Genomic DNA, 15,301 nt, shown 5'->3' with positions numbered 1-15,301 from the left:
ACAAATAATTAGCAACTTAAAATATATAAAAACATACTAAAAAATTGATTAACTTCAAAGTTCATATGTACCACATAAATTAAAACAGAAACAATAACATATATTGGGTCCCGTGCTGGCACGGGGTCCCACATCTAGTATATATATATATATATATGATCCTTTTCACACATGATTTTTTTTTTTTTTGACAAAAGTGTAAAAAAAATAGCCCTCAACTTTCATTAATAATTAATTTTTTCCTTCATTATACTATGTGGTTATATATACCCCACCATCCACAAACTTATCAAATGTACCCTTAATATTGAGCAATAATTGACTTCTACACTTTTTTTTTTCCTTAAAAATAGTACTCCACCTAGCTTTGGAAATATACCTGAAAATACTGAATATGATTAATAATATTTTTTGTTCCTAAATTGTTGATAAATGCTGATTCTAATCCCTTAAATGTAAAAATTTCGTATACATAACCAATGTCTCTATGCATCACGTCTCAATTTTGGATACATCATTCAACGTTCCGATATGCAACATCCCGATTTTGGATACATCACTCAACGTTTTGATACATCTCGTACATCCCGATAACCCACATAAAGTAATGTATTCAACCGATACATTGCATAAAGTGATGTATTCAAGAATATGAGAGAGTAGGAAGTTTTGTAATTTTTTCAAATAATAAGAAAATTTTAAAAATATAATAAAATAAATTATGTATTTAAGTAATTTTTCCTTTATTTATCCACATATAAGAGAAAAAGACCCAAAACCCAACACAATAAATAAATGTCAACAACCATGATTAAATATACCCTCAATTTTAAGATTTAAAATAGATATATATTTAATTAAAAAGTAGAATATATATTCTTATCATCTAACAAATGAGGTATATATACTGTCATCGTCAGAAAATAATGCATATTTGGACTGGTTCAATTTTCAAAATAATGCATATGTAGCAACTGCTTTGTACTACATTCATTAACTTCAATTTGGGCTGGTTCAATTTTCACCACTGAGCTGTCTATTTCAGTACAACAAAATTTGGAAAATATGTTACTGATTGTTAAACTGCAAACAACCAGCTATTCATTTTCCTTTAATTTATTGTGAAAATTTGTCTACCGGATATTTTTAGTATACTTCCTCCATCTCATACTTCCTCTGTCTTTAATTACTTGTCTATTTTTTCTTGTTTAGTTATCCCTAATTACTTGTCCATTTTGACAAATCAAGAAAGAACAATTTTTTTTTACCTATTATACCCTCAATTAATTACTTTGAAAAAGGTAGAACTTTTTGAAAATCTTCGGTTTTTAATTCATCTACTTCATAATTAATAGACATAAAATGGTAAACTCACTATGTCAATAATTATTTTCTTAATAGATATGCCAATTCAGAAGTGGACAAGTAATTACGAATAGAGAGAGTATTAGTTGTCTATAATTCACATTACTAAAAATAGGTATCTCAAATGATTTATCAATTTACAAAATCAAGATAGAATTAATTGCAATTTTTTAAAACTTTTTTGCTCTTACAATTAATTCTTTTTAAAAGTGTAAATAAATTTGTAAAATTTCAAAAAGTTTTTTAAGGGGTAAATAGTAAAACTATTCTTTTTATTTATAATTTCTTATAAAACCTATAAAAGAGAAAGTGTATAACTAATATAGAGCAAAAAGAGTATAACATTATCCCTTAAGCAAATGCTTATTTTTAGTCGGGAAAATTATGCAGAATAGCAAACATTTAGCCTATATTAGGTACTATAGCTATAGTTTAAGAAAATTGTAATTCGCGGCGACAGTTTCCCCAATTATTGTTATTTGTCTGATTTGTATAATTCGCCTGATTTGTATAAATCTAGGTAAATGTCAACTATTTGGACTCGTTCAGTTTTCACGACTTATAAGCTGTCTTTTGATGTCTCAAACAGCTTCTCTATTTGCCAACAACCATCTATTCAATACAACAAATTAATTGTGAAAGTCTAAAGTGCTTTTGTTGAGATTAATTAGTTTTAGCCTTAACTAATTATATGAAATTGATGTATGCAGTTAGTTAGAATAATGACTGAACAAATTAGTTAGAGATAGTTAGATGAATAGTCTGTTAGCTAGTTAGACATTTTATCTTTACATACACATAGGAAGAAGAAGAAATGGAAGTTCAGTTTTCTCTTTTCCAAAATTACGATTCGTTCATCTTCTTCACATGCTCTAAATGATTATTTCTAAATCATTAATTTTCCCCTTTTCCGTTCGTACTATGTTAAACCAGCTGGCATGCACAGATACGAAGGAAAAAGAAGAAAAGGAAAGTCACTAGCAAGAGATAAAGATAATAAAACAATATGTTTGTACTTTATTAAAAAAAGGCAGAATTATTGGAGTAACTAGCGATGTACTTCCAAAAGAGACGACTATGCAACACAGCAGGGAGTAGGGACGGAGCTAGAGTATAAATTATGAGTTCGGCTGAAACCAGTAACTTTGATTCGAATCTTGTATTTAAATTAATACATATGTTGAATTTGTACAAATAATTGGTTTAGAACTCAATAACTTTAAAAAATTGGTATTTCGAATCTGGCTTTAGGCAACATGATTGAGAATAATTGAAGCCATCCACTGCAGAAGGACAACAAAAATCTCAAGAGTCCCCACAAGTGAGGATTTTTCAATTTGGAGCACTAATGAATGTTTTTTAATGTCTCACAGAGATTCTCTACTTCCCAAAATAAGTTGAAAAAAATATGTATGAGGCTCTCGTTACTTTATTAGAATTGGTAAGGTAACACCTAGTATGTGTATGTATATTTTAATGAAAGTGTGGTATAAATTCACCAAAAATAACAACAAACTCAGTAAATCCCATAAGAATGAGACGACATTGTTTATTGCTATGCGCGCAATCATCTTTCACAGTGTGAAGGAAGAGCCATGAACCCATTTGCATAGATATGCCGCACAATTTTTCCTAAAAGTCCTCACACCATTAAGAAAATCGTACACCTTATATGTAGGTTCCTTTTCTTTTCAACTTCCAATGTGGAAATTAGTTTGCATACCCAACAATTTATCCCTCGAATCAAGTTTTACAACCCATCACCATTTCATGGGCTAATTTTGGAGATTAATTGTGTGCCACTCACATGATCCTCTGAGTATTTATAGCCAACAAAGCCCACTACTACCGGTCTACCCCTATGCTATCTTCCTCGTCTCATTGAACTATTGGCTCTAATATCAGTTGTTGGGCCAAAATATCCCAAAGATACTCTCACATGATGTGATATTGTCCGCTTTGGGCCAAAGTCTATGCGGTTTCCCTAAAGAGAATCTTATACCTTATATGTAGGTTCCTTTTCTTTCCAACTTCTGATGCAGGAATTAGTTCACACACCCAACAAACATCACAATCAACATTCAACATTAAACCAGCTGGCATGCACATATAAAGAAGGAAAAACAAGAAAAGGAAAGTCACAAGAAAGAGATAACAATCAACATTCAACATTAAATCAGCTGTCATGCACAGATAAAGGAAGGAAAAACAAGAAAAGGAAAGTCACAAGAAAGAGATAAAGATAATAAAGCAGATAATACAGCACTACTTTTTGTAGTACAAATAACAAAGGCAGAATTATTGGAGTAACTAGCTATGTAATTCCAAAAGAGACGACTATGCAACACTGCAGAGGCGGAGCTAGAGTATAAATTATGAGTTTAGACGAATTCAATAACTTTGGTCCAAACTTGATATTTGTTTTAATATGTACAAATAATTAATTTAGAACTTGATGACTTTAAAAAAATTAGAATTTCGACTCCACCTTTATGCAACATGATTGACAACAATAGAGGACAACAAAAATCTCATTAGTCCCCACAACCTTTGAATGAGGATTTTCAATTTGGACCACTCATAAATGTCTTTTATAGTCTCACATAGATTCTCTATTTCGCAAAATAACTAGAAAAATATGTAAATTAAATTGGACATACAAAAAGAAAGGTTCAAAATGATATGAGACTTGTTAGCTCATCAGGTTAAAAATGAAGGAGTAGTTGTCACTCCATCCACCACAACCATTATTGGCAAATCACCTAATAGAAGATATTGCATATTTTAGGACCTAAATTTGAGGTGTTAAATGGACGGGTCAGAATTGGCTGAGTAGATAAATTGACGGGTCCAAAAGTTAATTGGATTGAACATAGTATGAAAATGGTCTTTTGATGACTCCTAATGCAGAGGAAGAAGGGAATTTGGCTTAACCTACCACTAGAAAAATGTCATCTAGATTCGGTTGCAATAAATACTTTTATTTCAAATTATGTGCTAGCTTTCCTATGGCATTTCATTTTTGTTAAATGTCGCACATTGGTTGGGGAAATTGGTTGTTTCCTTATATGGTCTTGGGTATTACTCACTCGATGAACTAGCCTTTGAGCTTGAGGTTGAGTTATATAAACTCAATATCAATTTTCTTAAGAGTCAAAATTGCACCAGTTTTTGCTTTTCCAATGTTGATCCCCTAGTTCAATCTTGGGTGCGTGGGGATGTGTTTGTTGTTTTTCTTAGGGGAGGATACTTTCATATCAATTTTTTCGTATGATGACTCCTCACAGTCTCACACTTTTGGACGAAAGTCGTTTTTCTTCACAATTGTTATCTCAACTTTTACCTTTATGCTACTGTTTTAACCAACATGTTGACGTTGTTATTAATCTTTAATATTCAAAAATTTCATCAAACGCAATCTGAAGTTCTAATAATATTATATGTGCTATCATGTGAACAAAGACATAGAAAATCAAGAGCATGCGCTAAATTTTTAGTGTACAATATCAGAAGCAATACCAGCTTGTTACAACTAAACAAGTTGATCACACAACAGAACTGAAACAAGAAATTATTCATTGTAAAGTCAAGCAATCAAAATATCGGAACCAGAAAGCACAAATAGTACAAACAATGAACAGTAAACAGTTATTGACAGAAAAAACTTAAGACATCTGATAGGAAATACATCACAACAAACTCGTAAACTCTGTGTCTCTCAGGTGCAGGAAATTCCTTCCTCTGCTTTCTTTAGTCCCCTGAATGAAGCAACAAAAAGTCGAGCTTGTTAACATTTGAATGATACACCACTTAAGCTAGTGTTATTAACAATATTTAATTTGGTTCTGAGGGTGTGTTAGGTCTAACCGAATATGTTTTCCATTAATGACATATTTTTGGGTAGGCATAATACATAAAAACGATTTATAACTTGGAGACATTATACCGAATACACCATATGTGTTCATCTTTCTTGTAAAACAATTTGAGCATTTAATCCAAAACATTAAATCTATTTAGGTGAAATAACCTAACCATCAACATTATAAAGCCTTTTGAACAGAAGAAGAAAATAAAGAAAGACAAGAAAATATCACCTGATTCCTGAAATGCGGGGGAAGTAACGTCAACTTTGATCCTTCTACCAGTAGGATTCTGTGAAACAATGCTCTAAATTTGACTTGAAGTTGTCGTCGTCCCAGTCCAATTGGCTCCACCATTCTGGTGTTCCTCTTATCACTTTGATGTTGTTGGAGGTTTGAATAGAGAGAGGCAACTTCCTTATTTCATGGCAAGATATCACCTTAAGTTCCTCCAGGTGTTCCCACGGCTCCCCCAGCGTTCCTAATTTTGGTAAGTATCTCAACACCAACTTCCGGACTCTTGGAATTCGACTTGCGCTGCATTGCACAAACAACTCTACCAGCTCTTCACAATAGCTAATTGTAATTTCTTCCAAAGGTACAGAAAAACCTCCACCAACATTGAACAGACATGTTAAACTGTCACAAATGTTAATATCCAGTTGGCGTAATTTAGAAAATCTTAGATGACCGAAATCAGAAACACTCTTTAAATTATCTACATAAACAAGGCAGAGATGTTCCAGGTTTGGCAAAGGGTCAATCTGATGTCCACTTCCTTCTTCCGTTGATCCGAAATCACATGAACAACTCTCGATGTGTAGTGATTTTAATCCGTCAAAGCTATTGTAAGCAAACAACTTCCTGAGACCCATGAATTCTTCCAAGTACAAATGTGAAGCAAACTGCAACATGCCTGAGACCTCTCTGCTACTGAAAATTTCACACTTGGAGACAATTATCTCCCTTCTTGACTTGTTGAATGGTATATAAATTGAAGTTTTCCCAACTTCAATACGAAACCGTTTCAATCTAGTCATCCAGGTGTGGTCTCTATTGAAAATTGATGAGCTATCTAATCTAATAAAAAGAGATGTCAGATTGTGTAGAGACGATATCTCATCAAAAGAAGTTGATCCAAGACAGCTACCCATCATATTTATTATTTCAGTGCTAGACAATTTTAGGAAAAATCCTTGGCCGATGCTGCTCTCCAAATCTGATTCAGGCATATTTAATAACCTCAGATCTGTCAACTTGTCCATTCCTTGCGGCAGACAACGTAACCTTGTATTATCACAATCAAGCAATTGCAAATTGCAAAGATTACCAATAGGTGGTAACTCTTTCAACCCATTGCAATTTTGTAGTATTAGAGCACGTAGTTGACATAAACTATTGATGGAACAAGGCAGTGCTCTAATACCAGTTGCACTCAGATTCACAACTCTTAGAGCTGGAAATGACAAAAAAAATTCATGGGGAATTTTCACAAGGGGTTCATTGTCTTGCAAAAGTAAAGATGTTGTCTCTGGGCATTCCGTGAAGCAATCAGGTAGACATTGAATTTTGTTGCTTACGAAAGATATTCTCTTGACAGAAGCTGATACTTTAATATGTGATATCTCAGTCAACCCAATTCCAGCTTGAAAAACAGAAGTGTGGTCATCCCCAAAGGTATTAGCTATCCATTTAGCAACATCACGAACCACATCGTGCATCTTCACAAAATCCATCTCATGTGTTTCTAGCAAGCAGGCATCTACAAGACTCCTAATCGTTGTGATTCCCCTGTTGTAGGCTTCTTCATATGTGTCATGTTCACCCAGGATCCCCTCTGCCCACCAGCAATTTATTAGATCATTTGTTGGAATATCCACCGGATATAAGGAGCAATACAAGAAACAACTTTTGATGTCGCCTCTCTTCTTGTTCCCATGTTTGCTTCTTTGCTCTGAGGATAATTCAATATCCTGAGATTCTAAAGAATCAAAACTTGACTTGATGACCATGTAGACCTTTTTTTCTACATCTTTGTTATGAGGTTCAGACATTCTAAGTGATTTCAAAGCATCTTCCCAGAGCTCGACCCTTGTCTTGCCTCTCATAGATGTTCCAATAACAGTGATTGCCAAAGGTAAACCACCACACTCTCTTGCGATTTCCTTTGCCAGTGGCTGAATATGCTCCAGATTGGCAACATCTCCCGCATTTTTGACAAACAGTTGCCAAGACTCATCCTCCTCCAATGTGGAAATATTCAGTTCGGTGTCTGCTCTCGTATTCATTTGCCTACAAACATTCAAAAAACGAGAGGTTACAATTATCTTGCTTCTTGCGGGATCTTCAGGTTGGGGCACACCAAGATGAGCCAAATCTATAGCTTCCCAAACATCATCCAGTATGAGGAGGAAACTCTTTTCTTGCTTTAGCCTTTGGTAGATTTTGCTGGCAATGCTTATTACACTTCCCTCGTTATCTACCTTTAGGTTTAATCTGCTGGAAATTTGTGCTTGAACCTTTCTTATGTCTATCGGTGGCTTGGGTACTGAAACCCATATCACAACACCAAAAGACAGTTTAAAATTTGACACATCAATCTTTAGGAGCTCATTGTTTAGATTCTTCACCAAAGTTGTTTTCCCAACTCCTCCGGTACCCCACACACCGATGATGCATACCTAAAAAGATTCAAATACCAAAATATAATTTACTTACAAGTGAAAGATGCAACAATGGTCATATATATCATACTATGCTTAAAGTGGGAACACTTTAAGTGAAAATGTTTAAAATATCTTTCTTTGGATGATGCAGGTTTGCCCCTACCTAAAGATCCCGCAAGAAGCAAGGTAATTATAACTTCTTGAGTCTAGTTCTTTGGATGTTTGTAAGCAAATGAAAATAGACACCGAAATTTGGCTTTACTACCATCACCTAAGCAAGCTAGTTAGTTTGGTTGATGCTAGAAAATGGTGGAACCCAAACGAAAAGGCCTTATGAGGTACTGTACAAAAGGCAACCTTCTCTGGCTCACATCAGAGTGATAGGTTGTCTTGCATTTGCCACAGACCTGAGAAGAGATGACAAGTTTGCACCAAAGGCTAAGAAAGCAGTATTTCTTGGCTATGCCACTAGTCAAAAAGGATATTAGATGTTGAATCTAAGGTTGTTTCTGTTAGCTGAGATGTGATTTTCCATGACACTGAGTTTCCATTTCAGTCTCTAGGATTTAGAGAAGATGCAGATCATGTACCCTCAATATCATATTCACATGTAGCAGACAGTGAGCTCACACCATGTGTTGTCATCAAAAGTGCAACACCTATTATTGTAACAGAGGACACAACAATATCTGCATCATCTAGTGGTCATTCTCACAGGGATCCTAATGATACTCAACTATCAGACAATGCTGCTCCTGTTACTTCTCAGGACTCTGAATTATCAGTGCAGACTCCTACAGTTGTTACCAGAAGGTCAAATAGATCAGCTAAACCTCCAATTTGGCATACAGATTATGTTTTGACAAAGAAGAATACAAGTGCTGGCAGTTGTTCCTATTCTATTTCAGATGTTGTGGACTACCAGAGCATCTCACCTACGTATAAAAGTTTTGTCAATAAGTTTTCTCAAGAAAGGGAACCTACTACATAGCAAGAAGCCATTCTAGATCCTAGATAGGTAGAGGCTATGAAGAATGAGATACAGGCATTGGAAGAAAACCAAACATGGAAGATCACTCAACTGCCTAAGGATAAGAGGGCAATAGGATGCAAATGGGTGTACAAGGCAGGGGCGGACCCACATGTAACCTTTTGGGTGCTCAAGCACCCATTAACCCTGACGTAAACTCGTATATTTAAATAGAAACTTTTTGTAAAATAGATATATAAATACATCAGCACCCACTGATCAAAAAGCTTTATGGGCGCGTTGGTTCAGCAAGCAACTTAAAGCCATCACTTTTAAGGATGGCGAGGGTTCGAAACCCAATTCCTATAAATATTTTTATTACTCAAATTATTTATGTTTTTCTACTTCATAGTTAAATATTTCCTTCTTTTTCTCCCATACAATTCTTATAAATAAAGACCTTTCCTTTTAATTTTGTTTCAATTTCCTTCTTCTCCATTTATACTTTATTTATTTTACCTTTAGTTCTAAATTTTCTCTTATATTTTGTGTAATTTCTTGTGATTTAATTTTTTTTTGTATAAATCACTGTTTTCTTGAAAATTTTTGGTTGTTTAAAAATCCCTCAAGGTAATTTAGTTTTTCTAAGAAATGAAAAGTTTTTAACTATAATATTTAAATTGTTGTACATTTATACAATTATACTATGTGATTTATATTAACTTTATAATAAGAGAAGTGAGCACCCACGAGTCTAAGATCCTGGATCCGCCATTGGTACAAGGTAAAGTATAAAGCTGAAGGGGAGGTTGATAGGTTCAAGGCCAGGTTGGTAGCCAAGGGCTATAACCAAAAGGAAGGGCTGGACTATCAAGTAACTTTCTCTCCAGTTGTAAAAATGGGGACTATTAGAGCAGTCATAGCATTAGCTGCTGCACATCACTGGACTATCCACCAGATGGATGTTTTTAATGCATTCCTTCAAGGAGATTAAAATGAAGACGTGTACATGGAACTACCTTTGGGTTTTGTCCATAAAGGTGAAAAGGGGGTAGTGTGTAAGCTCATCAAGTCACTTTATTGGCCTCAAGCAAGCAAGCAGGCAATGGAACATTAAACTGACAACAGCCCTGGTTGATTCTGGTTTTTCAACAAAGCAGTTTATGATCACTCTTTTGTTCACAAAGAGTCAGAAAGGAAGTTTTGGTGATGGTTTTGATCTATGTTGATGATTTGTTAATCACAGGGAATGACTGCAACCTGATCTTGGACACAAAGAAAATCCTCAAGGATAATTTTAAGATCAAAGATTTAGGAGATTTAAGATATTTTTTAGGAATCGGATTTGCCAGGAATGACACAGGGATCCTTATGCATCAGAGAAAGTACTGCCTTGAGTTGATTTCAGACATGGGATTATCTAGTTCCAAGCCTGTTGGATCTCCTATTGAGATAAATCAGAAACTTACTACAAAAGAGTTTGATCTTCACTTTCCCACTGCTGATGGAAGTGACAAGCTGTTGGATGATCCGAATGTGTATCAAAGGGTGGTCGGGAGGTTGCTCTATTTGACAATAACAAGACCGGATATTGCATTTGCAATGCAGCTTTTAAGCCAATTCATGCATAGTCCTAAAACATCCCATATGGAGGCAGCAATAAGGGTGGTCAAATATGTCAAACAGTCCCCAGGATTGGGAATATTCATGACAGCCAGTGCCAGCAATCAGTTAACTGCATATTGTGATGCAGACTGGGCAGCATGTCCAAATAATAGGAAGTCCATAACAGGTTATATGGTTACATATGGAAGTTCATTGATTTCATGGAAGTCAAAAAAGCAGGACACTATTTCACGAAGCTCAGCTGAATCTGAGTACAGAAGTTTAGCATCAACAGTTGCAGAAATTGTGTGGTTGGTTGGCCCCTTTAAGGAGTTAGGGGAACAACTGAAGTTACCTGTTCCTGTATGCAGTGATAGCAAATCTGCAATACAAATTGCTGCTAACCCAGTTTTTCATGAACGAACCAAACATATAGACATCGATTGCCACTTTATTAGAGAAAAAGGTTCAATTTAGGAATGGTTCAGCCTTTGTATTTGAAGACACATCGATTGCCACTTTATTAGAGAAAAGGTTCAATTAGGAATGGTTCAGCCTTTGTATTTGAAGACAACAGAACAGCCTGCAGATTTATTCACTAAAGGACTTACTCAAGCACAACACTCATATCTGCTAACCAAGCTAGGAATGAAGAACATCTTCCACACTCCTAGCTTGAGGGAGGATGTTGAAAAGTTAGTTCCAGATACAGCTGTCAGCTGATAAGCAAATGTTTTAGTTAAATTAAATGCATGTGATTCTGTTAGATGTGTCAGTGAGTCGGTTAGTGAAAGTCTTCATTTTCTATATATGTACAGAAGTTCATTCATAGAAGTAGTAATCCTTTTCTCTGTGTCTGTAAGTCATTGATTGTATGAAATATGATTGAAGTTTCTCTCTTTATTGAGTTTTTACACTTTTGTCTATAAAATCTAATCAGACTCGAATTAATGAAATTAGCAACTATCAAATCATAAAAGATTTAGAATTAAATATTGGATTACATCCAACATTACCTTATCATCTTCTAATAATCGTAGGATTTTGTTGAGATTCCTTTTTGCTATTGACTGGCCTTTTAGTGATGGTCCCGGAATGAACTCAACTTTTTTCATCCTGAAATTTTCTACCACCAAATTTGATCCAAATTTTTCTCCAGTCTCTATAAGCCTGCAAAGTTGATCTCGGATGTTCCGTGCTTGAGTGGAGACTTCTGAGCGAAGGCTGCATTTTGGACAACATTTATACGCAAGCTTCTTCGCCCTTGCAATGCTTTCTTGCATAGTTTCCCATTCATTCTCTAGCTCGTGAACATCTTCGATCCACTTGACAACATCTGGTTTTGGTTTATAGCCTTCTCCCTCAGCTCCTTCCACCTTTCCTTTGATATCATCTCTAAACTTTGTTATCTTTTCCATTTCCTCCCTTAAATTTTCAACTTTTGACGAAAAACGGACAATGTTTTCAATCTTAGGATAGATGCATTTGGATACAAACTTTCCCACCTCAACAACAAAGCCACCTACAACATTAACAAGTATTTCCATTGAACAATTCTTGAGATAAAGAAAAAAGGAATATTGTTTCTGATCAGAATGCTAATGATATAATTGCTATCAATTAAACTGACTATGTCTACATTATTTATAGCAGAATTTTGAGAGAAGGTAAAAAGAAAAAGTATAAAAGAAGGCAAATAGAATAAGTAAAATTGAAGGAAAATACAAATACTTTAATCAACAAAGCAAAACATATGTTTGGTCCATGTTATAAAACTTTATTCCATACTTTATTCTTGAGACAAGAGTACAATGACTTCTCACATTTTATAAAACTAGTTTCTAAAGCACGAGTATTCCATGTTAATGACTACAGCTTTTTAAAATTACCATAATTTTATTTCTTAACTCTTCCAAATAGATCATTGTTCTCTATTGCATTTTCTTAACCATTTGCCTAAAAGACAAGTGTATTTTTCTAAATATAATAATAAAATGATAGACACAATTGTGTTATTTCGAATAGATCATGCATTTATATATATATATATATATATATATGGCCATGATCTTGATATTTCCAACATAACCTTGCAAATCTTTCTACTGAAGCTTTAGACACTTCTCCGAAAAATAACATATACCTTCTAATTAAGAAGAGAATGAAAGAGACATCAATATACTCTTTATATAACTAAAGTAGAAACACTCTGTTTGATATATATATATATATATATATATATATATAATGTTTTTTGATTTGGTAATGACGGGTAGTTTTGACTTACAAAAAATAAAGAAACTAAAAGTACAAGGAGAACATTTGAATTTGTAAAAATAAAGATACTATTTGCTAATATAGTAAAAGACATATAATTTCATCGATAGTTCCACCTAAACATTGTATACCTTCAAATCAATCAATATTGTGTGAATGTGTTTCTCTCTAACAAGGAAACTTATCACGCGCAATTCTTATTCGAACTTCTAACAGCTGTGCATGCTTCCCTTATTGTTTTTTTTTTCCTGCATAACAAAGAAGAAAACCAAAATGATTATATTACAGAAAAATTGCTAAAACATATTCAGATGTAAATCCTTTCTCCCTTTTTATACTATTTTTTGGTTGGTATTTCTTTTTTGAATTTTAATTACTTATTGACCTTTTGAATTCTCCAGATTAAAGACTTAGAGGTTCGCTAACGTAAGTTTAGTTAATGCAGTAATAGTTTATGAAGGATTAATTTTATTTTTTTTTTAAAGAAAGCCAAAGGTCTTATTTGAAGCATTATTAAGAGCCCATATGAACAGATTTCATATTTATTGCCATCTAAATGACTATTACTTTTTTTTTCTTCTCATTTACTATGTTTTCTTAATTCTTTGAAATTTGTTTTAAGATTGTTTAAATTCTTTGTAGAATGTATATATATATTGCACACAAATGTTTTAGAAATAATGAAAGCTTGAAAGGCAAAATGAACGTTCAATATTTGATAGACAAAATGGTGTTTTAAATTTCAATTTTTTAATTAGCATAGGGGTAATATGGTAATTCAACTTTGTATATTGGAGCTTGGTCTACTGAAGTAGCACTTGAAGAATCTGTTTGGTCCATTTCATACGAAACCTTCGGCGGAAATCTACATTATTTATATATGGTTAAAATTATTTTTTTGTAATATATGTAGTAAATATTGAACTCTCTTTGGCTTCTTTGTGTGTTTACTCTTTCATATTTTGAACCCTCTTAGTGAGAATCCTAGCTCGGCCACTGAACTGCACAGTCTTCGATTCATATTCTCAACAGACCTAAACTTTTGCTTTTTCTTGTTCTAATGGGCTATCCCTCTACCCTTCTCCACTAAAATACACACTTTATGTATGGATGGGCTCGAACAATTATAAGGACTTTAGCATTCACAAAAACTGAAAAAGGTTTTTTCTATAACCGAGAAATCCTCGAGTGCAACGGTGCACGGTCTGAAACTCGGTGAATAATGTGTCCACCCCTCTATCTGTAACATCCGACAATTTGAAATAACTATAGAGAAGCTGGAAATCGGAAATAGTCATTTTTTGGAAAAAATTCAGAATCTGGAAAATTTGGTTGTGTGGGAAAAAGTGAGTTTCTGGCCAACTTTGAGCAGTCATAACTCCTGGCTCAGGATGATTTAGGTGTAGTTCCAATATTTTTTGGAAAGCCCTTGGAATAACCTTTCCAACGCCACTGAGTTTGCTCAATTCCGAGTTTGTATGAGTGAGTTATGCCCTTTGGAAGTTGGGCAGTTGGCAGGGATTTCCGTCCGGAAATTTTAAGGGTATTTTGGTCTTTTTCCTAATCAATTGTTTTGGATATATTAAAGTGTTTGACTGATTTTAGATCAGTTTGTCTCATTTTTTAAAGAGTAAAGAGCTAGGGCTTGGGAGAGAAGAGAGAAAGAAGAGAAGGAAGAGGAGAAAGAGAAGAGCAATCAAGGAGATCATCGTGGATATCGTCGGGGGTGATCCCTACTAGGTATGTGAGTTCATAGTGTTGGTTGGTTCTTTCCCCCACACGCCAAACTTGTTTAATTTCGAAAAAAGAAAGAAAGATTGATTATGTTTGTTGAAGTTGTTAGTTGTATTTGATGAAGTTGTTGGTTGTGATTGTGTTGAAGTTCTTGTGATTTGGGACACGTTTCCGGTTGGTTTTTGAGTTGTGTTGATTTGGGACATGATTTGGTTGTGTTTTTGAGTTGAATCTCTTGTATGTTGAGGGATTTTATGATCCTTAGTGTTGGGGTTGCTCCTTTCCCCCACACCCCAAATTTATTTTATTTTCAAGAAAAGATTGGTTGTGTTGTTGATTGTGGTGTTGAAGTTCCTTGTTGATTTGGGCATGATTTGGTTGTGATTTTGCTGCTGGAACCTTTGAGGTTGAGAGGGTTTAGAGTTGGAAAGAAACAAGGGGAAAAGTCGGATTTTTGGGGGAAAAGGGTTGGGCTGTCGCGCCAGCCAGCGCACCCCAAAAAGGAACATTGAACTTTCCCCTTGGGGCAGAGCACCTGGCAGAACGCCCATCAGTCCTTCTGAAGTTTGAGGGTTGGCGCCCCGCACCTCTTAGAGCGCCAAGGACGCCAATCCTTCCCGTTACCTTCATTCCCCACTTTTTCATACATGTTCCTTGGTAAAGTACCTATGTTTTATAGTTGTTTCCAATACTTTAAAATACATCTTAACAGCCCAAACTCATCCATAAACGTGTTATCATACACCTTGAATCCATAATCCAATTCAAGGCGAGTTAGGATCAAAGTCAAGTGAAGTTAGAAGTCAAGTCTAGAAGTTAAG

The 15,301-nt window shown here is 34.6% G+C and overlaps 1 protein-coding gene across 1 annotated transcript; it reads right to left on the bottom strand.

Moving 5' to 3' along the window:
• Positions 1-4,830: 4,830 nt before the first annotated feature.
• Positions 4,831-12,097, bottom strand: LOC102589378 (disease resistance protein At4g27190-like). The gene is made up of 3 exons (XM_006358335.2): positions 11,486-12,097; positions 5,463-7,909; positions 4,831-5,123 (listed from the first exon to the last, which is right to left on the bottom strand). The coding sequence occupies exons 1-2, from the start codon at positions 12,014-12,016 to the stop codon at positions 5,507-5,509; spliced, it is 2,934 nt and encodes a 977-aa protein (XP_006358397.1). The 5' UTR covers positions 12,017-12,097; the 3' UTR covers positions 4,831-5,123; positions 5,463-5,506.
• Between the last annotated feature and the right edge of the window lie 3,204 nt (positions 12,098-15,301).

Source organism: Solanum tuberosum, unplaced genomic scaffold (genome assembly GCF_000226075.1).
Source record: "Solanum tuberosum cultivar DM 1-3 516 R44 unplaced genomic scaffold, SolTub_3.0 scf00273, whole genome shotgun sequence".
Lineage (NCBI taxonomy): Eukaryota > Viridiplantae > Streptophyta > Magnoliopsida > Solanales > Solanaceae > Solanum > Solanum tuberosum.
The sequence above is the reverse complement of the archived record's forward strand: the minus strand, read 5'-3'. Positions and strand labels throughout refer to the sequence as shown.